Source organism: Dama dama, chromosome 19, assembly GCF_033118175.1.
Source record: "Dama dama isolate Ldn47 chromosome 19, ASM3311817v1, whole genome shotgun sequence".
Classification (NCBI taxonomy): Eukaryota; Metazoa; Chordata; class Mammalia; order Artiodactyla; family Cervidae; genus Dama; species Dama dama.
In genome coordinates this window covers 72,707,986-72,732,726 of record NC_083699.1, presented here as the reverse complement: position 1 = coordinate 72,732,726, position 24,741 = coordinate 72,707,986, and the positions used below count along the sequence as shown (strand labels likewise).

The window sequence follows — 24,741 nt, the reverse complement described above, 5'->3', positions numbered from 1 at the left end:
AGAATTCTGGGATGGATGGTGGGACCCAGATGTTGGCTTACATGGTGCTCCCCTGCCCTTTTCCAGAGGAGACCTGTGTCTGCTGTCCTGAACCATGATTTTGACCCCATGCTGCCCAGCCCCCTGGACAGCGCTTATCGATAGCATCCTTATCTTGAACTGGGCCCAGCCACAGCCTGGAGTGGACGGGGATCCCGGGGAACTTGGGCAGAGGGCAGCTGGTGTACTGGGCATGCAGGGCACACATGGGGTCTAGTGTGGAGTGTGGTGTGTGTGTGGACCTGTGTGTGGGGGGAGGCGTGAGATTGCGTGTGATGATGTAAGCCTGCAGGAGGGAGCATGTGTGTTTGCCTAAGTGAGTGTTGGGCATGTGCAGGCATGTGTGGGCACGTGTGTAGACCACCCATATTCCACTTGGGCTCCCGTCTCCCAGGCTCTGGCCCCTGGTCAACTGTCCGAGGAATCCTTACCGTGAGCACTGCTGGCCATGCTGTGTGCAGGCCCAGGGTGAAGGCGGGAGCTGGGCCCCGGCCTGGCGATTGTGGACACTGCTTTACAGACCGCCCATCAGGTGGTCAGCATGGGACAGAGCTTGGAGCTGGTCCTGCCCCGGGGCCCTCTTGTTGGGGGAAAACCCCCCCACCTGTCCTCCTGCTGCCGCCTGGGGCCCCTCCCAGGGGGAGGAGAATTGAAGGGGCAGCACCGAGGGCAGATGCTGAGTGGGGAGGGGGCAGCATCCTCCGAGTCAGACACCCACACCAGCCGTGAGTCCCAAGCAAGGCTGCTGTGGCACCGGGGCCTTCTCCCCACACCCCAAAGCAGGCTCTGGGAGGATGTAATCTCTTGGGGCCACATTCCTGCATCCTAGATGAGGAATTGTGTCATCTGAGGGCTTTCCTGGTGGCTCAGTGGTAAAGAATCTGCCTGCCAATTCAGGAGACGGGGGTTCAATCCCTGGGTTGGGAAGATCCCCTGGAGAAGGAAATGGCAACCCACTCCAGTATTCTTGCCTGGAGAATCCTGTGGACAGAGGAGCCTGGAGGGCTACAGTCCATAGGGTCACAAAGAGTTGGACATGACTGAGCAGGCAGGTTTGAGGTTTCATGAAGGAAGGAGCTGGGACTGGGTGGGAGGAGTCCAGCTGCAGGCCGGCCTGGCTTCCCCGGCCTCCTAGCAGATCCCTGTGTGGGACACCCCTGGAAGGGGCACCGAGCTATGTCTAGAGGAGGCTGATGCCCAGGGCCTACAGGCAGGGTTTACTCGCCCAGCCCTCCTCCCTGCTCTCAGGCTGAGCTCTGAGGAGTGGGAGCAATGAGGAGGACCTCTGTTTGTCTGGAGACTTTGATCTCATCAAGTCCATAGTCTTCCTTTGCTTTCATGTAGATTCCCAACTGCCGTGCTGTCCCTTTGGGGGCAATTCTCAAGAGCTGATCAGAAACTCCCAGGCCTGAGCGAAATACTCATGCGAACTCAAACACCAGCAGTGTCGCCGGAGACCTTGGTTCCAGTCCATGGAGATGGAGGGCTGGTGTGACTGAGCAGGTTTTAAGAGTGAAAGTGAAAAAGAGGCTGTGATCTCTGGCAAGATGGAGTGAGGGAAGTCAGATGTCCATGGGGGGACAGAGCCAGGTGGGTTAGGGAGCAGGCGACTCTGAGCAGGCCCCAGGGGCTGGACGCTGACCATTTCAGCAGCTGCAGCAGGAGGAAGGACTCAGAGCAAGCCCAGTGGTTTCTAAGCTCCAGCTTTGCTCCAGAGCTGTGGCCCAAGGCCAGGCTTCCAGGCTTTTCCCAGTTGAAGTGACTCCAAGTGCAGAGGGTGGTGGGCATGGGGGCCTGGGGGCTGCACCCCACTCTCCTGAGATTCCTAGCCCTACCTAGGTCAGATGCCCTTGAGGGCCTCTGCCCTGTGCTTTCTCAGGTCTGGGCTCTGCAGGCTGCAGGGCGAGGAAGAGGATCCTTCCTGAAGCCCCAGAGCACGCAGGAGCGCCCCCCCGCCCCAACCCTCAGGGGATTAAGGTGCTGGCCCGGAGCCCACCCAATTCCCACACACCCGAGCAGGGACTCGATGGCAGTCTGGAAGGGCCCAGGGATCCTCTGGGTCCCAGCGGAGGGAGCTGGGAACTCCTCTGAGGGCTCTGCCGCTGCCCTTTGGCTTCTGGCAGGGGAGGTCTTCCACTGCTTCTAGGAAGTGTGAGGCATTCTTGGGTGGGGAGGGGGGTAGTGCTGTCGTCTTGCGTGGAGATTTGCCTGTTTTCCCTCTTGAAGTAGAAAGGTAGAAGGAGGAGCCACCCAGATGCATGAATGGGGAGCTGGCTGCTGGCCGGGGATGGGTGGGGGAGCGGGAGGCGGAGCAGGCTGGCCCCACCTCCTGACAGCAGAGGCCGCCTGCTGCTCCGAGGAGCACACAGCCCCATGGCTCCCGACCCCAGCAGCCGCCGCCGCGGCCACCACGGCCTCCTGCTGCTTGCCTGCTGCCTCTCGGCCGCCCAGGCTGACCTGCTGTCCTGGCTATGGCCCGGGAACAGTGTCCAGCCCACAGCTGCACCAGCCTCCAAGACCCCGGGCAGCTCACCTGTGTGGCCCACAGAGGATACCACCACGCATGTGGCCCCCCGGGATGCTCCCACCGACTGGTGGAAAGTCTCTGCCAGCCCCACAACCCCTCTGCAGAGGCCGGAGGCAGGGCAGGGCCAGAGCCTTGCTGGCCCCACGGCCTCCACCGCGAGCCTGGACCTGAAGGAGGAGAACATCGCCGGCGTCGGAGCCAAGATCCTGAATGTGGCTCAGGGCATCCGGAGCTTCGTCCAGCTGTGGGACGACACTAAGGACACCACCCCTGCCGAGAGCTCTGCCAGGGCAGGGACGCCAGCCCCCACGACCCCCACAGACCCCCTTTCTACCGCCCCGGCCAAGGGCTCCGCCAGGGCAGGGATGCCGCCCCCCACGGACACCACGGACCCCCTCTCCACCCCTGGACCCTCCAGCACCCCCCAGGACAGCGGGACCACCCTCCAGCCGAGCACCGGGGCCCTGAGCTCTCCAGACACCCAGAGGACCGAGGCCGGCACCCTGCCAGTGCCCACCCAGCTGCCGCCCTCCCTGGGCAGACCCTGGTTCAGGGAGTCCTTGGTACTGCTTACCCCAGGTAGATTTTCTCTTTCCTTCGGGCCGACCCGGGGGCCTCCCCGGGGACACCAGCTGCCCCTCGGGCGGCCCCTGCAGCTGGACGGTGAAGGATTCTTGCTTGCGGCAGCCCATCCCGGCCACCAACACCCTGACGACCGCCGGCCCACGCCGCCTCTACCTCCCCTGGTGACGGGTTCCCTGGGCAGGCACACTGCCCTCTGGGCTCTCTCCTCTGACTCCCCTGCCAAGCTGTCTCACGTTGCAATCTCGGCTCTAACTGTGGACAATGGTGCTTGGTCTCCCCACGTGGCTAATTCTGCGGGGCCTGGTCTTGCTAACAAGTCCACACTGCTTGGGGCTGGTGAGCCGGCTGCCACTGGGCAGCCTGTCCCCACCACCGCTGGCCGCTGCCTGCCCCTGCCACCCTCCCTGGCCCTCTGTGGCCACCTGGGCATCAGGCACTCCTGGTGGCCCAACCACCTCCGCCACGCAAGTCGGGAGGAGGTGCAGGCCTCGGTCCCAGCCTGGGGGCCGCTGCTCCGGACCCATTGCCACCGCTTCCTGGCCTGGTTCTTCTGCCTGCTGCTGGCGCCCCCCTGCGGGCCCGGCCTGGCACCCGGCCCACCACCCTGTCGCCAGTTCTGCGAGGCCCTGGAGGACGCATGCTGGAGCCGCCTGGACGGGCGCGGGCTGCCACTCCTCTGTGCCTCGCTCCCGGCCCGCGAGGACGGGCACTGCGTGTTCATAGGGCCACCGGCAGGTAACGGCCCGCCCGCCACCTGCTTTCCCATCGGTCCAGCCGGGAGAGCTCAGCCAGGGCTGCGTGAGCCTGGCTTGGAGGTCCTGCTGGCCCTGATGTCATGCCCTTAGGAGGCCGGATGGGGCCTCCTTTCCAGGAGGAGGCAGAGGACTGGGGAGGCTGAGAGGCAGGCTCGAGACCAGAGGTCTGTATGTGACAGCAGGTCTCCCCTGGCCCCGGGGTCACATGTCACGTGCGTGTCAGAGAGGGGAAACGGAGGCATAGACAGAGATGGACCACTGATTTCTGGTCGCTGCTCCTGGTCACTGGGCCGCAGTGTCTCAGGTCCTTTCTGTGTCCCAGCCTGCATGGTCGAGGGGCCCGCAGGGGTGGGGGCCCTGAAAGTCCAGAGGTCTTGACCACCCAGCGGTCAGTGAGTCTGAGGGGCTCATAGCAGCCCCGCCAGCCAGCCTGTGAGCTCCAGAGCCTCTCCATTCCTGGGCAGGGAGGCCCTCCCTCCTGCGGGCCGTGTCCCCACCGGGACTGCACCCCAGCACCATGTGGCCAGTAGGGGGTGGATGGGCCACCACAGCTGCTGGGCCCCCCAGCTCCCTCTGCGTCCATGGTGGGGCTGGGCCCTCGCGCGAGCCCACTGTCGATTTGCTCTGCTGGCCTGTCCTGTCCTTGCCCCGCTGTGTGTGTCCTGCCCCCCCAGCCCTGTGGTGTTGTGGGGAACAGCCTCGACCTGCTCATTGGTCTGCAGAGTCACTGGGCTTTGGAGCTGGCCCAGTGCGGGGAGGGGTGGCTGCCCTGGACCGCGAGAGGGAGTGTCACCTGCTGGGCTCCTGGGGAACGTGTGTGGGTGATGCGCGGGGTGATGGTGGCTGAACCCTGTGTGTGAGCAGGGTGGACAGAAGGACCTCCTAGGAGCAGCCTGGGCAGGACCTGCTCCAGGAGGGCGTCTGAGGTGTGTGCAGAGCCCAGGGCCTGTGGCGGCCCCTGTGAGCAGGGCCGAGGGCAGAGCAGGGCTGTGCCCAGGCATGTCGGCACAGAAGGCATTGACTTCACCCTGCGGGGGGCGGGGGGCGTCCGCAGTGAGCCACGTGTCCTCCTCCCCCCACAGTCGCTGCTTGGAACATCCGCACGCTGAGCTGGCCTGGGCCCTCTCTGCCCTGTCCCCGCCAAGTCCACAGGGCCGGGGCAGCCCTGCAGGGAGGTGTCCTTCCAGGAGGACCCCAGTCCCACCCAAAAGCCCACCTCCTCTTCCTGCCCCATAGTGTGAGGGGTGAGGGTGGGGCCAGGCGTTCCCTCCAGGGCCCTGAACACACACACACACACATCCTTCTGCTGGGCCTTGGGCAGGGCCCAGGTCCCCTTCGGGTCAGAGATCAGCTGTAGCAGGCCTGGGGCTGGGGGCGGGTAGGGGGTGGGCCTCGTGCGGGCAAGGCCCTGGCCAGGCTGCGTGGGGTGTGGAATTTCCTTGACCGCAGCTGGCCTGAGGAGTGGCCCGAAGGGACTTTCCACTGGACATCTGCTCACATTGGCAGGGCCCCGGCCTGTGCGGGAGGCCGTGTTCCGAGCAGAAGCCTGGGAGATTCTCTGTTGCACTCGGATGTCCGTCACCCCAGGGACCCACGGGCCCAGGGCTGGAGCATTCTCCCCTCCTCTGGCCTCTTGGTGGCAACCACCCACCCACTCCGGTCCCCTGCACTGGGCTGGACAGTCCCTCTGCCCCTGTGCACCGGGGAAGGGGCCCTGGGATGAGACTGTCTCTGATTGAGTGAGTTTCTCAGGCTGCTGGCGTGTTGGGGCCACAGGGTAGGCTGGGGGGTGCGCAGGCCATCTCTGGGTGGTGGCCAAGCCACAGGTGCTAGGTGCTGCCTCCCCAGGCCCCAGCAGGCTCCCCGCAGGGCTCCACCCCTGCCTCCAATGGCACCAGCACCCCCTTCCTCCACCTCCCAGCAGAGACGGGCCCACTCCCCTCATGGTGGTCGGTGGTGCGTGGACAGTTGCTCTGTCCTGGCTCTTCAGCCTGAGGCCGCAGCCTTGTCCAGCCTATCACAGCGCCTCCCTGGACCTGCTTCCTCCCTGGGAAGGGAGGACCTCCAGGGAGATGGTCAGGAGGGAGCCCTGTGCCGGGCCACATGCCATATGGCCGGTAAGGGAGAGAGTGGCTGCAGCCGTCAAGGCCGCACCAGCTCCATTGTGTCCATGGTCAGGCTGGGCCCTGAGCTGCGCCCGCTCCCCACTGGGTACCCTGGCCCATCAGAGTCAGGCTGGGAGTGTCCCGGCCCCTCCTCTCTCTGTGAGGGCAGCACACCATTGGAGACCCTCAGAATAAAGTGAGTGAGGACCCACACAGGGAGAGCGGGACACGCCCATCCCAGCTCCTCTGGGTCCCTGCCAGGTGGGCCAGAGAGGGGGCTGTCCCCCTGTGAGTGAGTGAGTGAGTGAGGACCGAGCTGGGGTCAGAGAGATGGGGCGGGGGCCCCGCCTGGAAGAGGCAGGTTTTGCAGATAAGGGGGCTCAGCCTGGAGGAAGGAGCGTTCAGAGCAGCCAGAGCTCAGAGCGGCCCTTCCTCCTGCAAACCACACAGTCTAGCCCAAGGCCGCCCACACCTGCCTCTCAGCCTCTGGGGCCACTGCGCTTGTCTCATCCTGGGCTGCTTCTCCTCTGCGTTAGATTTTCGTCCCAGCTGGTCGTGAGCACACTCATCAAGGTCCAGGCCTCATAGGAGAGGGCTGGACTCAGCGCCCTGCAGATGGAGCGGCTGTGGATTCACACAGATGTGGTGTGTGTGTGCTAGGGCCACGGGGACAGATGACCACAGACTTGGGGGCTCCAGTGAACACAGATGTGTAACCTTTGGAGTCAGAAGTCTGAAATCAGTCTCTTGGGGCCAAAAGCAAGGTGTGGGGGGCTGTGTTCCTCCCAGGGCTCAGGGAAGGCTCGGTCTCTGCCTCTTCAGCTTCTGGAGGCGCCTGCATTCCTTGGCTCACCGCCCTCCCTCCATCGTCAAGCCCGTGGAGTCGGCCAGCCCTTCCCAGGCTGCTCTGGCTCCCTCCTGGCTGGGAGAGCTCTCTGCTCAGGGCGTGGTGGGGCCGGGTGGGGCCCTCGTCCTGAGGGCTGTTCCAGCTGTCACACCTGCAGAGCCCTGGGCTCCAGATGCTGCAGGACCGACATCCTGGAGCCTGTTACTTGGCTCCGTTAGCGTGTCTGTGCACGTGTGTGCGTGCCCACACGTACGTGAGACTCTTACTTTGTGGACGTGGGACCACGTTCTGTGTCTCTGAAAGTTCGCTCTTCCTGCGCGGTCTGGGATGTCCCCCGTGTCACTGGAGAGCTGGGTCGCCCCTCTCATCCTTCCCATTTCTTCACTCCTCACATGTTCACGTCTGTGTTAATGACTCGCATGTGGCCTGAGAGCCCCCGTGTGGCCTGGCTTTGCGTGCTGGGTGACACCCCACGTGGAATGCAGAGCCTTCTTCAAGGGCTGCTTGGATGCTGTCGGCATCCATTTCACCAGAAACCTTCCCCAAGGCCAGTAGGCTCCCCTGTGGCGCTGGGGTCCGGCCCAGGGCTCCCTCCTGCCCACCTCCCCGAGCCCCAGGGCCACTGGCTGCACGTCACCACAGCCACGTACTGTGCACCACCAAGGCTCTGCCGCACGTGTGTGCAGATTCAAGCGTGATAAACCTGTCGGCGTGTCCGTGGGGATGTGGGTCACCTCTCCATCCTCTCGGGAGGACTCCCAGCCCGGTGTGTCCCTGAGATGCTCGTCCTCTGTGTGTTTCCTCTGTGCTGCTGGGTGAGGATCCCTACCCCTGCAGCCTTCCTGACTCAGTGATCACTGCCATGTGTGAGGAGGGGACAGGATGGCCTTTCTGTAGACACGTGGTCAGGTTGTCTTACTGCGGTGGTCGCGTCCCGTCCCGTGGGACAGTGGGCGGGTAGAGAGCCCCAGGACCTGCATCATGAATGAGGACTCTCTCCCCTTTTTGCTGTGTGCACAGGGCAGGACAGGGCTTATCACGTCTCGGTGGGCTGTCAAAATAACCATCCCCTTTGTCCCACTTAGTGGCTTTCATCTAGAATTCTGTTTTATCTGATGTGGTGTTGCAATATTTGCTTACTTTTCTTGTTATCCTTTGCCTGGTGTTTTGGCCATGTTTTTTGAGCCGTTTTAGGTTCACAGCAAACTTGAGAGGAGGGCATAGAGAGTTCCCATGCTGCCCCCACTGTCAGCACCCTCACTTACTGGCCCACTTTCACTGATGAGCCTGCATTGAGCTGTCATAATCACCAGAGTCCAAACGCTGAGTGCTGGACAACATCTTCATTGCCTTACAAATCCTCTGTGCTCCACCCGTGCACCCCCACCCCCACCAATTCCTGGAAACCATCCATCTTTTCACTGTCTTCATAGTTGTGCCTTTTCCAGAGAGTCATATAGTTGGAATCATACAGTAAAAGATTGGCTTCTTTCTTAGTCATTATGCATTCAAGATTCCTCTGTGTCTTTCTTGACTTAATAGCTTATTTTTAGCTGAATGATAGTCCATTGTAGGGATGGACTGCAGTTTATTTATTCACTCATCTACTGAAGGGCTTCTTGGTTCCTTCCACGTTTTGTCAGTTATGAGTTGTTATTGTTGTTTAGTCACTAAGTCATGTCCGACTCTTTGTGACCCCATGGACCATGGACACATGGACCATGACCCCATGGACCCTGCCAGGCTCCTCTGTCCATGGAATTCTCCAGGCAAGAATACTGGACTGGATTGTCATTTCCTGCTCCAGGGGATCTTCCCCACCCAGGGATAGAACCCGCATCTCCTGTGTCTCCTGCATTGCAGGTGGGTTCTTTACCTGATGAGCCATCCAGAAAGCCCCCAGTTATGAGTAAAATTCCTAGAAACATCCATGTGTTGGTTTAAGTGTAGAAACAGGTTTCAGTTCCTTTGACTAAATACCCAGAAGCAAGATTGCTCTTTCCTGTATGTTTGGTTTCATAAGAAACTACCAAACTGTCTTCCCAAGTGGCTGCACCATTCTGCACGCACCCCCACCCCCGAGCAGTGATGAGAATTTCTGTCGCTCCACATCCTCGCCAGCGTTTGGTGTTGTCGTTATTCCAGATTTTGGCCATTCTGGTAGATGTGTAGTGATATCTCATTGTTTTATTTTGTTTTTATTTTTTGGCTGTGCCATGTGACTTGTGGGATATTAGTTCCCCGACCAGGTATTGAACCCGTACACTCAGAAGTGAAAGTGAGGATTCCTAACTACTTAACTACCAGGGAATTCCCTTGCTTCATTTTGCATTTTCCTGATGACAGCTGATGTGGAGCATCTTTTCAATCTGCCATCCTTACCTCTTCTTTGGTGAGGTGACTGTTTAGACCTTTTGTGCATTTTTCAGTCAAGCTGTTCATGTTCTTGTTGAGATTTAACTGTTCTTTGTATATTTTGGATAAGAGTCCTTCGTGTGATGCGTGTTTTGCAGGTTTTTTCCCCCCAGTCTGTGGCTTGTCTGCTCATTTTCCTAACGGCGTCTTTTGGAGAACAGATGTTTTTCATTTTTAGGAAGTCCAGCTTATCAGTCCTTTCATGAATTGTGTCTGTGTTTTATCTAAAAAGTCACTGCCAAAAACACAATCATTAAGCATTTCTCCCCTGTTATCTTCTAGAAGTTTTATAGTTTTGCACTTTACATTTAGATCTGTGATCCATTGTGAGTTAATTTTTGTGAAGGGTGTAGGGTCTGTGTCTAGATTCTTTTTTTTTTTCCTTCGTGTGATATCCAGATGTTACAGCACTATTTGTTGAAAAGATGATCTTTTCCCCATTATATTGTGCTTGATTTTTTAATTCAAGGTTGGCTATATTTATGTGGGTCTCTTTCTGGGCTCTCTATTCTGTTCCATTGATCTCCTTGTCTCTTCTTTTGCCAAGACCACACTGTCTTGACTCCCATAGCTGTATCAGTTCAGTTCAGCCTCTCAGTCGTATCCGACTCTTTGCGACCCCATGAACCGCAGCATGCCAGGCCTCCCTGTCCATCAACAACTCCCGGAGTCTTCCCAAACTCCTGTCCATTGAGTCGGTGATGCCATCCAACCATCTCATCCTCTGTCGTCCCCTTCTCCTCCTGCCGTCAATCTTTCCCAGCATCGGGGTCTTTTCTAATGAGTCAGTTCTTCCCATCAAGTGGCCAAAGTATTGGGAGTTTCAGCTTCAACATTAGTCCTTCCAATGAACACCCAGGATTGATCTTCTTTAGGATGGACTGGCTGGATCTCCTTGCAGTCCAAGGGACTCTCAAGAGTCTTCTCCAACACCACAGTTCTAAAGCATCAATTCTTTGGCCCTCAGCTTTCTTTATAGTCCAACTCTCACACCCATACATGACCACTGGAAAAACAATAGCTTTGACTAGACGGACCTTTGTTGGCAAAGTAATGTCTCTGCTTTTTAATATGCTATCTAGGTTGCTCATAACTTTCCTTTCAAGGAGTAAGTGTCTTTTAATTTCATGGCTGCAGTCACCATCTGCAGTGATTTTGGAGATCAAAAAATAAAGTCAGCCACTGTTTCCCCATCTATTTCCCATGAAGTGATGGGACCAGATACCATGATCTTAGTTTTCTGAATGTTGAGCTTTAAGCCAACTTTTTCACTCTCCTCTTTCACTTTCATCAAGAGGCTCTTTAGTTCTTCTTCACTTTCTGCCATAAGGGTGGTGTCATCTGCATATCTGAGGTTATTGATATTTCTCCCAGCAATCTTGATTCCAGCTTGTGCTTCCTCCAGCCCAGCGTTTCTCATGATGTACTCTGCATATAAGTTAAATAAGCAGGGTGACAATATACAGCCTTGACATACTCCTTTTCCTGTTGGGAACCAGTCTGTTGTTCCATGTCCAGTTCTAACTGTTGCTTCTTGACCTGCATATAGGTTTCTCAAGAGGCAGGTCAGGTGGTCTGGTATTCCCATCTCTTTCAGAATTTCCCACAGATTATTGCGATCCACACAGTCAAAGCCTTTGGCATAGTCAATAAAGCAGAAATAGATGTTTTTATGGAACTCTCTTGCTTTTTCAATGATCCAACGGATGTTGGCAATTTTACCTCTGGTTCCTCTGCCTTTTCTAAAACCAGCTTGAACATCTGGAAGTTCACGGTTCACGTATTGCTGAAGCCTGGCTTGGAGAATTTTGAGCATTACTTCACTAGTGTGTGAGATGAATGCAATTGTGTGGTAGTTTGAGCATTCTTTGGCATTGCCTTTCTTTGGGATTGGAATGAAAACTGACTTTTTCCAGTCCTGTGGCCATTGTTGAGTTTTCCAAATTTGCTAACATATTGAGTGCAGCACTTTAACAGCATCATCTTTTAGGATTTGAAATAGCTCAACTGGAATTCCATCACCTCCACTAACTTTGTTCATAGTGATGCTTTCTAAGGCCCACTTGACTTCACATTCCAAGGTGTCTGGCTCTAGGTGAGTGTGAGTGATCACACCATCATGATTATCTGGGTCTTGAAGATCTTTTTTGTACAGTTCTTCTGTGTATTCTTGCCACCTCTTCTTAATATCTTCTGTTTCTGTTAAGTCGATACCATTTCTGTCCTTTATTTTGCCCATCTTTGCATGAAATTTTTCCTTGGTATCTCTAATTTGCTTGAAAAGATCTCTAGTCTTAAAAAAAAAATCTCTAGTCTTTCCCATTCTATTGTTTTCCTCTATTTCTTTGCATTGATCACTCAGGAAGGCTTTCTTATCTCTCCTTGCTATTCTTTGGAACTCTGCATTCAAATGGGTATATCTTTCCTTTTCTCCTTTGCTTTTCACTTCTTTTATTTTCACAGCTATTTGTAGGACCTCCTTAGACAGCCATTTTGATTTTTTGCATTTCTTTTTCTTGGGGATGGTCTTGATTCCTGTCTCCTGTACAGTGTCACAAACCTCCGTCCGTAGTTCATCAGACACTCTATCAGATCTAGTCCCTTAAATCTATTTGTCACTTCCACTGCATAATCATAAGGGATTTGATTTAGGTCATACCTGAATGGTCTAGTGGTTTTCCCCACTGTCTTCAATTTAAGTCTGAATTTGGCAATAAGGAGTTCATGGTCTGAGCCACAGTCAGCTCCCGGTCTTGTTTTTGCCATAGCTGTATAGTAAGTCTTAAACAAGACAGTGTTACTTCTCCAACTTTGTTCTCCTTCAAGTATTGAGTTGGTCTTTTCCTCTCTGTATAAACTCAAAGTTGGTTTGTTGAAAGCCCCAAAATAACTTGCTGTGATTTTTATTGGGGTTGTATTGAATCTATAGGTAAAGTTGGGTAGAACTAATATCTTGACAATATTGAATCTTCCTATCCATGAACATGGACTATCTCTGCATTTGTTTAGTTCTTCTTTGATTTCTTTTGTCAGAGTTTTGTAGTTTTCCTCATGTAGATCTTGTGCATATATTTGTCATACTTATGTGTAGTATAAATATAAATATTTCATCTTGGAGGTGCTAATGTAAATGGTATCATGTTTTAATATCAAATTCTACTTGTTCATCGATGGCATATAGGAAAATGATTGACTTTTGTACATTAATCTTATATTAATCCTACAAACTTGCTATAATCAGTAGTTCCAGGAATATTTTTTGAATAATTATTTTGGATTTTCTGCAGTTTGATTTTCATGTCAATTTCAGATTAACAGCTTTATTTCTTCCTCCCCAACCTATGTGCTTTTATTGCCTTTTCTTGTCTTACGACATTATCTGTGATGGTTGAAAAAGAGCGGTGAGGGGGCATCCTTACCTTGTACCTGGTTTTAGTGAAAAAGCTTAAAATTTCTCACCAGTAAGTATGATGTTAGCTGTAGCTTTTTAAAAAATATTTATCAAGTTGGGGAAGTTCACCTTTCTTCCTAGTTTACTGAAGGTTTTACCATAATAGGTGTAGGATTTTATGAAATACTTTTTCTGCATCTATAAGACCGTGTGATTTCCTCTTCTTTAGCTTACTGATGTGATGGTTTCCATTAATTGATTTCAAATGTTGCTGTCACCAAACCGTGTCTGACTCTTTGGGATCCCATGGACTGCAGGCTTCCCTGTCCTTCACCATCTCCCGGAGCTTGCTCAAACTCATGTCCATTGAGTCAGTGATGCCATCCAACCATCTCATCCTCTGTCACCCCTTCTCCTTTTGCCCTCAACCTTTCCCAGCATCAGTGTCTTTCCCAATGGGTCAGCTCTTCACATCAGGTAGCCAACGTATCAGAGCTTCAGCTTCAGCATCAGTCCTTCCAATGAATATTCAGAGTTGATTTCCTTTAGGATTGACTGGTTTGATCTCCTTGCTGTCCAAGAGACTCTCAGGAGTGTTCTCCAGCACAATTTGAAAGCATCATTTATTTGCTGCTCAGTCTTAATTTATGATCCAGCTCTCATATCCAAACATGAATACTGGAAAAACCGTATCTTTGACTAATCGGACCTTTGTTGGCAAAGTGATATCTCTGCTTTTTAATACACTGTCTAGGTTTGTCATAGCTATGTTGAGCCAAACTTATGTACCTGGACTAAACCCCACTGGGCCCTGGCTGGCCTGTTTGCTAGAAGGGAAACTGTCTTCAACTAGACAAGTCCCCTGATTCCTTGATCTGAGGTGGGTGTGGCTGTCCAGAAGGCCCCAAGCTTGCTTTGGTGCCACCCACTGTGTTCCCAGGAGGGCACTCCTTGGAGCTCCCAGAGCCCGGCTCAGGCACTCGCTAGCTGGAGAGGTGCTGGTTTCTGCCCCGAGACAGCTGGGCCAGTGCCTTGGGCCAGCGCCTCCAGCCCGGCAGCTGCCAGATCTGCATGGAGGTGTGGCTACAACACCACCCCCCGCCCCCACCCCTGCTCAAGATGTCTGTAACTGGAGACTAGAGCAGTGATCTCAGGGCCGTGGCATTCTGAAGATTATTCCTGATGGGAACCATGGAGAATTGCATGGAGAGGAAATGGGAGAACTTTGGGAAGGAGCTGCTCATGCATCTCTGGGGTCCCTGGGGCTGTCTCTGTATCAGGCTATTGTCTTCCAGCCAGGGGCCCAGGGCTGCTGTGTCTCAGCATCCTTAATCAATCTGGAAAAGTTCTAGCTGCCCAGGAGGAAGCATGTGGCTGGGGTACATCCACGCTTAACTTCGGGGACGGCTGAGATGGGGCACCAGGGCTACTGGCACTCAGGCTGCTGAAGGCCCTTGCTCCTTAATCTCAGGGCATCTCCCTGAGTGGACACTGGGGTCCTGGGCATGTCTGATGCAAAGGGACCATACAGCCACACCATCTGGGTGGACAGTGGTGTCCGTCTGTGGGCAGAAAGTGACAGCTGGCCTCCCAGAGCCCGTCTTTGTGAAGGTCCCCTGCCCCGGTGAGGGTCCATCCGCCCCGGGCAGGTGCTGAGGCAGGCCATTGTTCCGTGGGTGCTGCTGTCTGCCCTGACGGTTCCCCACTTTTCATCTGCATAAGGATCTCACCTACAAGGGGTAGAGTGAGGCTGAAGGGGAGCCCACAATGCGGGAAGTCGGGGCTGCTCAGAGGCAAGACGCCGCTGTCCTGGTGGGACTAGTCTGGCAGGTACCGCAAACCCTCATCCTTGTGTGGGCGCTGCTGGTCTCTTCTCTTCTCATACTTTGTCCTCTGGGGACTCTTTGAGAGACACGGCTTGTCTTTGGAAGTTGGGGTCCAGCATGTGTTCCCTCTGCTCCAGGGAGTCCAGGTCAGCCTGACCCTGCACTCTGGGGCCGGACTCCAGGCCCTACCACACACGGACACACTGACAGGGCCACAGTGTCAAATGCACACACAGCCGTGTGCACACTCAGCTTAGTTAGGACACCCACACGCCAGCAGCTGCCTCCCAGAAGAGCTGCTCTGCGCACTGCATTTTGGGGCAGAGCCCACCCAGGTTGTAGGGGGAGGGCCTGGAGAGGAAAGGGCTGGAGGCTCCTTGCCCCTCTGCCTGGCAATGTGGGTGTCCAGGGATGTCACTGGTGAGCGGGCCTCTCCCAGAGCTGGCGTTTACCGTCCTGTATCAGGCAGCGACCACAGCCCCTGGACAGAGAGGTGGGCCCTACTTTCCCCTAACCTTGATGCCGCTGGTCCCAGGGGTCTCCAGTCCAGGCTGCTGATGGCACCTGCAGACCTGGGAAGCCGCCCCGTTCGGGCAGGTCCAGGCATCAGGGCTGTGTCCCAGCCTGGGCCCATGCCACTGAGGGGGCTCCGTACCATCGGGTATCGCTAGAGAACGTGTGCCTGTGCCACTGACCCCCCGAGGAAGGGGAGGGATGTGAGCCCAGGGAGAGTTTGAGAGGAAGGATGAGACTGTGTCGGGCGAGGAGCATGGGCAGTGGGGGAGGGAGATAGATGCCCTGCCTTCCCCCATCACACAGCCCTGTCCAGGCGGGGTGGTGGTTGTAGCCCCCAGCAGGAACACAGGGCAGTGAGCACCAGCCCTGCGAGGAGCCGCCTCCTGGTAAAACCCACAGGGCTGGGAGGCTTGGGTGAGGCTCGCTGCACCACGTGTGGGCAGACAGGGGGACCACAAGCCTCAGAAGGGCCCCCAGGAAATGCAGCCCCCTTATCCTCTCCCTTCCTGGGAGTATAACTTTCCGGGCTGTTCCTAGACTCAGCTCAGGGCACCCCTGTGCGGCTCTCTCTTTCGTATGTCAGGTATGTCATGAGACTCAAGTGTGTGAGCGCGGGTAGGGACCAAGTACCAGTGTGGAGTCTGAGCAGGGGGTTGGGAGTGGAGGCCTGATCCAGCTCCTGGTGCGAACTTTAGGGAGGCGGGGTCTACAGCAGGCCACGCCCCTGCCTCTCCCGCCAGGCTGGTTTCGGAGGGTCTCTGCGTCCCACTTGGAGCCGTGAGCCCGTGGGGGTGGGCGTGGTGCCTGAAGGACCAGGTCGCCGTCTGTCCCCGCTGGGGCGGTGGTGGGGGCAGGCGCGAGATGGCCCGGGCCTTGGTTGCCCCAGTGGGCGCGGTCTCACTGTTGTCTTTCTCTCCGCAGAGGGCGAGGTCATGGAGGTGGGGCTCCAGCAGCTGCTCGGGGAGCCCCCGCCCTGGCAGGTGGCCGTCGTGCACGACCCCGACGTGGGGCCCGCCTATGAGTTCGGCGAGGACGGCAGCGGTGGAGGCCAGGCGGCCCGGGGCTTCCTGCCCAGCGCGTTCTTCCAGGACTTCTCGCTGCTGGTGCGTGTGCGGCCGGCCTCGGCGCGCGCCGGCGTACTCTTTGCGGTCACAGACCCGGCGCAGGCGGTGGTCTCGGTGGGCGTGAAGCTGACGGCGGCGCGTGGGGGGCGGCAGCACATGCAGCTGTTGTACACGGAGCCCGGAGACACCCACACGCGCACAGCCGCCAGCTTCGAGCTGCCCGCGCTGGATGGTCGCTGGACACGCCTGGCGCTCAGTGTGGATGGCGCCTACGCCAGGCTCTTTGTGGACTGTAAGGAGGTCCAGGGCCAGCCCCTGGCGCACTCGCTGCACGACCTGCACCTGGAGCCGGATGCCCGCCTCTTCGTGGCCCAGGCCGGCGGAGCAGACCCTGAAAAGTACCAGGTAACTATGATGGCCTCCATGCTCCGGGCAGGGGAAGGGAGCTGGGGATGGATGATGGCCACTGCTGCCTGCTGCTGCCAGCAGCTCCAGGGACAGGCAAAGCCCTGGTTACACAGCCATCAGGACCCTTGGCCCACCCTGCTCCCCCTGGGCGTTCACTGCTGCTCTGAGACCACTGCTTTCACGGGATGCCCACGTCTGCCCCGTCCAGGCCCCCACCCCGTGTGTGCATATGCCTATCCACATGGGTGCGTGGTGCCCCGTGGTGACCCTGGGCTCCGGGCCCCACCCCACCTCATCAGTGAGCAGGGGCTTTGTTCTCCTGTCAACGGAACAGGCACAGTGAAAGAATTTCAGAACAGCAATGGAGCGCTGAGTGTGCGCCTGTCTGGGGGCTGTCTGCACACCACCCCGGCTGGACCAGAGGCTTCAGGCCACGCACCAGCATTCATCGTGCTGGTTGTTTTTGCCAAACTGTGCAGTGGCCTCATGGCTGCTGAGCCCCAGGGCAGGCTTCCTCCTCAAAGCAGCAGGGGCAGAATGTCCCCGGTGGCAATCAGCGAGCGATGGTCCCCATTGTGTCCCCTCCTCCAGGCCTGGACCCGACCTTCATTTCTGGGGAAGGCGGGTCCCAGATGCTAGTGGAGTCCTTCTCCTGGGTCCTCGGTGCCCACACTTCTTGGAACCTCTAGCCGAATCCTGCCTCCTGAAAACAGTGCATGGCCACCCTCAGACCTTAGCAGGTCCCTGAATTTGAACACTGCAACTGGCACGCCCACCCAGCAGTTCAGACAGGGTTCCCTGTGTGTGCTAGAGGGGGATGTGTCCACAGGGGACAGAAAGTTAATTATTGCCCAGACAAAGGCTGCTTGGTTAACATTGTTCTAAGTCCTGGTGACTTGCTTCTGAAAGCTGACCTTTCACCTTTGGCAGGGACTTTCACCCAAGGGGTCTGGGAGCCAGTAAGAGTTTGATGCCAAACTGAGCCTCTTTGTGTTTTCATTTTGATCCTCAAACTTGATAAAGTGGTGATAAGTCAGAGGGAGCCATGCCACGGGAGAGGGGCTGTGTTTACTGGTGATTTGTTGTGAGAATTCCCAGGCTTTTCTAGATTGGAGCTTCCTGCCGCCCGCTGCCCGCCCCACCACCATGAGTTCTATATTTCTTAACACTTGAAAAGTTGCTCATGTGCAGGTGGGAACAGGGGTTGCCTGTCTCACGGTGCTAATGGAGGTCACCACCTTTCTGCAGCAAGGACACCCAGATGCCTCTCCCCTCAGCCCTGCCAGGCTGCAGTCATCTCTGCAAAACACACTTGCTTATCATCTATGTAGACTAACAGTGTCTGGGTGTTTTAATTTGCATTTCTTGGTTGTTAGTGAAAACAAACTGTACTCTTTCACATGTTTACTGGTTATCTGTATTTCTTCTTATATGTCTGATCACGTCCTTTGCATTTTTGTTTTAATGGTTTCAATTGTTTCTTGTTAGTTTGTGTGAACTCTTTATATATGAAAGATACTGATCATTTCTTTCATACACTGTAAATTTTATTCCCCAGTTTTTCTTTTGCCTTTTCACCTAGTCTTTTTTTTTTTTTCAACCATTGGGATATTTAAAGTTTTGTGGTTAAATCTGGCCTGTAGAAGACACCCAAAAAAAATCTTTGAAGGTTAGAGAGACAGAGCAGAGCGGACTGTAAGGTCGTTCAGTCTGGCTCTGGCTGAGGCCCTGCTTACCATGAAGTTGCTGTCCCCCCTGGTGTTGCCTGGTCACTTCCAGCGAAGTCCAGTGCAGCGTGGCTCCTTTGTTCCTCAGACTCAGTTCCAGGAATCTCTCTGTGGTTGTTTGATCAGCCTCCAGCCAGGTGAGAGGTGAAGCGTGTTGTCTGGGGAGGAGTAGATAGGTCAGCTTAGGATAGGGTTTGTCAATTCTTCTGAACTGAGACTCTTGGGAAAGAATCACTCATGTGTGTGACAGGCAGGACTTGGCAGAGGTGAGCACAGAGCTCAGAGTGTGGGATGAGCCAGAGTGTCATGACTAGTGGTCTCGAGTAGGTGCTCAGCCCCTTGCTGACCCCCACGCTCAGCCCGGCACCTATTCTGAAGATGCTCACAGAGCCTTTGTTGTTTTCTCCGCAAAATTATGAGCGTCCTTGGTGTTTTCAGGTTCATCCTTCTCCTTGAGCTTCAGTTCAGTTCAGTTCAGTCCAGTCACTCAGTCGTGTCTGACTCTGCGACCCCATGAACTGCAGCACGCCAGGCCTCCCTGTCCATCACCAGCTCCCGGAGTCCATTCAAACCCATGTCCATCGAGTCAGTGATGCCATCCAGCCATCTCATCCTCTGTCATCCCCTTCTCCTCCTACCCGCAATCTTAGTTTTCTAAATGTTGAGCTTTAAGCCAACTTTTTCACTCTCCTCTTTCACTTTCATCAAGAGGATCTTTAATTCTTCTTCACTTTCTGCCATAAGGGTGGTGTCATCTGCATATCTGAGGTTATTGATATTTCTCCCAGCAGTCTTGATTCCAGCTTGTGCTTCCTCCAGCCCAGCGTTTCTCATGATGTACTCTGCATATAAGTTAAATAAGCAGGGTGACAATATACAGCCTTGACATACTCCTTTTCCTATTGGGAACCAGTCTGTTGTTCCATGTCCAGTTCTAACTGTTGCTTCCTGACCTGCATATAGGCAGGTCAGGTGGTCTGGTATTCCCATCTCTTTCAGAATTTTCCACAGTTTATTGTGATCCACAGAGCCAAAGCCTTTGGCATAGTCAATAAAGCAGAAATAGATGTTTTTATGGAACTCTCTTGCTTTTTCAATGATCCTACGGATGTTGGCAATTTGATCTCTGGTTCCTCTGCCTTTTCTAAAACCAGCTTGAACATCTGGAAGTTCACGGTTCATGTATTGCTGAAGCCTGGCTTGGAGAATTTTGAGCATTACTTCACTAGTGTGTGAGATGAATGCAATTGTGTGGTAGTTTGAGCATTCTTTGGCATTGCCTTTCTTTGGGATTGGAATGAAAACTGACCTGTTCCAGTCCTGTGGCCACTGTTGAGTTTTCCAAATTTGCTGGCATATTGAGTTTAGCACTTTCACAGCATCATCTTTCAGAATTTGAAAAAGCTCAACTGGAATTCCATCACCTCCACTAGCTTTGTTCATAGTGATGCTTTCTAAGGCCCACTTGACTTCGCATTCCAGGATGTCTGGCTCTAGGTAAGTGATCACACCATCATGATTATCTGGGTCTTGAAGATCTTTTTTGTACAGTTCTGTGTATTCTTGCCACCTCTTCTTAATATCTTTTGCTTCTGTTAGGTCCATACCATTTCTGTCCTTTATCCAGCCCATCTTTGCATGAAATGTTCCCTTGGTATCTCTAATTTTCTTGAAGAGATTTCTAGTCTTTCCCATTCTATTATTTTCTTCTATTTCTTTGCATTGATCACTGAGGAAGGCTTTCTTGTCCCTCCTTGCTATTCTTTGGAACTCTGCATTCAAATGGGTATATCTTTCCTTTTCTCCTTTGCTTTTCACTTCTCTTCTTTTCACAGCTATTTGTAAGGCCTCCTCAGACGGCCATTTTGCTTTTTTGCATTTCTTTTTCTTGGGGATGGTCTTGATTCCTGTCTCCTGTACAATGTCACAAACCTCCGTCCATAGTTCATCAGGCTCTCTGTCTATCAGATCTAGTCCCTTAAATCTATTTCTCACTTCCACTGCATAATCATAAGGGATTTGATTTAGGTCATACATGAATGGTCTAGTAGTTTTCCCCACTTTCTTCAATTTAAGTCTGAATTTGGCAATAAGGAGTTCATGATCTGAGCCACAGTCAGCTCCCGGTCTTGTTTTTGCTGACTGTATAGAGCTTCTCCATGTTTGGCTGGAAAGAATATAATCAATCTGATTTCGGTTTTGACCATCTGGTGATGTCCATGTGTAGAGTCTTCTCTTGTGTTGCTGGAAGAGGGTGTTTGCTATGACCAGTGCATTCTCTTGGCAAAACTCTATTAGCCTTTGCCCTTCTTCATTCTGTACTTCAAGGCCAAACTTGCCTGTTCCTCCAGGTGTTTCTTGACTTCCTACTTTTGCATTCCAGTCCCCTATAATGAAAAAGACATCTTTTTTGGGTGTTAGTTCTAAAAGTCTTGTAGGTTTTCATAGAACCATTCAACTTTAGCTTCTTCAGCGTTACTGGTCGGGGCATAGGCTTGGATTACTGTGATATTGGTTTGCCTTGGAAACGAACAGAGATCATTCTGTCGTTTTTGAGATTGCATCCAAGTACTGCATTTCAGACTCTTTTGTTGACCATGATGGCTACTCCATTTCTTCTAAGGGATTCCTGCCCACAATAGTAGATATAATGGTCATCTGAGTTAAATTCACCCATTCCAGTCCACCTTAGCTCACTGATTCCTAGAATGTCAACATTCACTCTTGCTGTCTCCTGTTTGACCACTTCCAATTTGCCTTGATTCATGGACCTAACATTCCAGGTTCCTATGCAATATTGTTCTTTACAGCATCGGACCCTGCTTCTATCACCAGTCACATCCACAACTGGGTATTGTTTTTGTTTTGGCTCCATCCCTTTATTCTTTCTGGAGTTATTTTTCCACTGATCTCCAGTAGCATATTGGGCACCTACCAACCTGGGGAGTTCATCTTTCAGTGTCCTATCATTTTGCCTTTTCATACTGTTCTTGGGGTTCTCAAGGCAAGAATACTGAAGTGGTTTGCCATTCCCTTCTCCAGTGGACCACATTCTGTCCGACCTCTCCGCCATGACCCGGCCGTCTTGGGTGGCCCCACACGGCATGGCTTAGTTTCATTGAGTTAGACAAGACTGTGGTCCTTGAGCTTAAATGGTAATAAATATCTCTTAGGAAATTCCTAATTCCACCCAGTTGTTACAGTGTTTTGCTTAAAACATTAATTCAGTGCTTTTTCAGTGTTTATTGACCTCATCCTTTCTTTTTCTTAACTATTTCAGATACTCTGTGGTCAAGTTTTCTTGACTTAGTTTCTCTTTGTTGGAAATGTCCCTGTTTTCTCATGCCTGTCTGCTTTTCTCTGTATGAAGCCCCCTTCCTCTTTACCCAGGTTTCCTCTGAGGTTTAGTCACATGTTTGTTCAGACCCCGGGACCCTCATCTGAAACTCACGCTGGGCTAGGACAGGACTGGCTTGGGCTTCCCGGGCTGCGCTCCAGCTGTGCTCCTCGTGTTGAACATTCACTACTTCTGTTCTGTGACAATGGTGCTGGAGGCTGTGAATTTCCCTCAGCAGGTGGCTTTGCTGGCCACATTATATAAAAAAGTGTTGTTCAGTCGCTCAGTCGTGTCTGACTCTTTGCGACCCCATGGACTGCAGCACGCCAGCCTTCCCTGTCCTTCACTATCTCCTGGAGCTTGCTCAAACTCATGTCCATCAAATTAGTGATGTCATCCAACCGTCTCATCCTCTGTCATCCCCTTCCTCTCTTGTCCTCAATCTTCCTGAGCATCAGGGTCCTTTCCAATGAGTCGGCCCTTCTCATCAGGTGGTAAAAGTATTGGAGCTTCAGTTTCAGCATCAGTCCTTCCAATGAATATTCAGGGTTGATTTCCTTTAGGATGGACTGGTTGGATCTTCAGAAGTGATTGATCCACTGAAGCGAAGAGATGCCCACTGGTCACACTAGGTTTGGGCAGGCTTAGACCAGAGGATGGTAGCAGAGCAGGCGGGGAAAGTGCTGGTGACCTCTGACACCCCCAGTTCTCCTGCTGTGGCCCCTAAGTCCAGCCACACCAAACGTGCTGCTGTTGACTGAGGGCAGCTCGGGGCACTCAAGGTCACGGTCACCAGCTCCTCCCAATACCCGTCTGTCAATCATCTGAACTGACCTGAATGGGTAAAGTAACCTCTTCATAGCCCTGCAGTAGTCACGCCGTTGCCTGAAAGAAATAGGGGCAGAGATGCTTTTAATAGAATTTCATGCAAATAGTCCAAGAGCTGGGGCTTTATACAGGAAACTGGTGAGATGCCACTTGGTCCAGGACGTGTGGAGAATGGGACAGTGGTGGTGTGGCCCAGTCACAGTGACAGCTGGAGTAGGTGACAAGGGAACAGGCAGCCTGGGGGTCAGCCAGCAGAGGAAGGAAAAGCTGGGGGTGAGGCAGGGCAGTCAGGTCCATGGGGGCTGCAGTTCACCTCCCCCCATACAGGTGCGTTCAGCCCCATGGCCTGGGGCCGGGACACAGCCCTTCCAGAAGGAGCAGAAGGGGTGAGTCAGGGGGCCCAGAGAACCCTGGGCTGCCGGGAGGGGGTTCCCAGGGAGGTAGCCCCAGCACCAGTGACGAGAGACACACTTTCATGGCCTGGGGCTGTGGTCGTCTGCACACGGCTCTAAGACCAGGGGCCCCTAGTGAGGCCGTGGCAGGACAGATTTCAAATGGTCTGGATTTCATAACATCTGTTAAGTCTATCCAGCGTTTGCAGTGGGCCCGGTGACCTTTGGGCTACTGATGGCTCCCCAGCTGACCATGGCTCAAGCCCCAGTGGGTGGGCCAGTTGGCAGGGGGCCTGGCTCCTCTGCTCCCCATTCCAACCGAGTCCGGCAGCCTCTTGCTGGGCGGCCACCCTGATGGCTGGCAGTGTGGGGGCCAGAGCCCTGCTGGCCTGCGCTTGAGGCAGCCTGGTCTCACGAGACAGTATCAGTGTGGGGATGGTCATGTCCAGATGTCCAGTGCACCGACCTGTACCTGTGGGAGCCTTGTGGCCCATCCCCCCGTTGCTGCCTCACAGTGTTCCCCCAGGGTGTTCAGAGTGTGGCTTTTTGGAATCTTAACCTCTGGTCCCTTGTGCCTCCCCTTGGATTCTCAATCTTGATGACTCTCTGTCATCTGGGGATGCCTGTTCCCCCTTCAGCAGAACCCTCAGCTGGGCAGGCTGAGAATTTCCATCCCTAACACACTGCTGCCTCTGCCCCAAGCGCAGGGGCCAACCCCCTACCTTGTTAAGCCCAGAAAGGCTCGTGTTTCCTGCAGGCGGTGGTGCCCTGGCGCCCAGAGAGTGGGGGCGCCTGTGTGTGCTGCCCACGCAGGAGAGCGGGTATAATCACTGCGTTCCTGCTCCTGGCCAGTGCCCCCTTACACACATGCTCTGAGCACACACACGTGTGTGCCCTCCCGCAAACAGGCCCTCCACACAACACTCCTGGCAGCTCACCGCCCTCCATGGTGGTTGGAGCATCTCTGGATTCAGGGGACAGGCTGGGAGGACACTCTTCCATGGAGTGGACCAATCACTGCCCCCGCCACATCCCCTCCTCACGGCCAGGTGGCCCGTCCGTCTTCAGACTGGAGCTCCAACCATGGGTGGGCCACCAGCCCCTTTCAGCCTCCCGCACCCTCAGCTGGGTTCTGCCCCTGGGTTCCATGGACTGTACGGGGCCAGGGACCCCAATACCTGCTGCCTGAGCCCTCTGCACAGTCCTGAGGTGTCAGTCAGGCTGTCCTGTGTCCCCCCGCAGTGACCCCAGCCCTGGACACAGCCTGGGCTCCCCAACAGACACTGTGAGGAGGGGCCAGCCCTACTCTAACTGTGGACCTTTCAGGGATCTGCCGGATGGTTCAAGATCCCGAAAAAGACAGTGGCATTCTGCCCTGGGGGGCAGCGACAGGCGACTGAGGGAGGCGGGGTTGGAGTTGGATATGAAGGGGCAGAAGCAGCTGGGCTCAGCTGTGGCCGCGGCATCTGCTCTGGTTCTGCTGGAGCCACAGGCGGACCTCAGACGGAGCCGGCGCTTCTGTGCCCGGTCACGTCCGGGAAGATGCAGCCGCCTCGCCCCTGCAGTGCAACCACCCGCCAGCCGGGGGGACAGGCCGTGGACAGCAGGGCTGACCCTGTCCCACGCTCCCCCAACCCCCAGCTCCCTGGGCTGTCAGCTTCCCTGGAGACCTCTCCAGGCCATCTTGCTGAACCTTCTGGAACCTCTGGGTGTCCTGCATCTGAGAACCGGGCCGCCTCCTGCCGTGGTGTTGGGGTCAGAGCTGCGGGCTCCCCAGGCAGGATGGGCCTCAACCATGAAGCCATAGGCACTTTTGCCCTTGAGCTTCTAGAATGGGCTGTGGTCAAGTGGAAAAAACGGTAAAGTTGGCCTCAGGTCCCACCAGTGGGCACTGTTCTTGCTGCCTACAGAGACTCAACAGCAATAGGAAACCATCGCTGGTGACTTGGTACCCACTTCCCCGTCGGCTGGTGGGGCAG

The 24,741-nt window shown here is 54.5% G+C and overlaps 1 protein-coding gene across 4 annotated transcripts in view; it reads left to right on the top strand.

Annotated features, from left to right (window-relative positions):
- COL18A1 (collagen type XVIII alpha 1 chain) overlaps positions 1–24,741 on the top strand; it is a 96,861-nt gene that overhangs the window by 39,714 nt on the left and 32,406 nt on the right. For 3 of the 4 annotated variants that reach the window (XM_061167437.1, XM_061167436.1, XM_061167435.1), the window contains exon 3: positions 15,928–16,475. In XM_061167437.1, the coding sequence (XP_061023420.1) occupies positions 15,928–16,475 (548 nt within the window). Of the gene's footprint in view, positions 1–2,397; positions 3,887–15,927; positions 16,476–24,741 lie in introns of those variants that run through there. The other variant, XM_061167438.1, reaches the window with a different exon arrangement.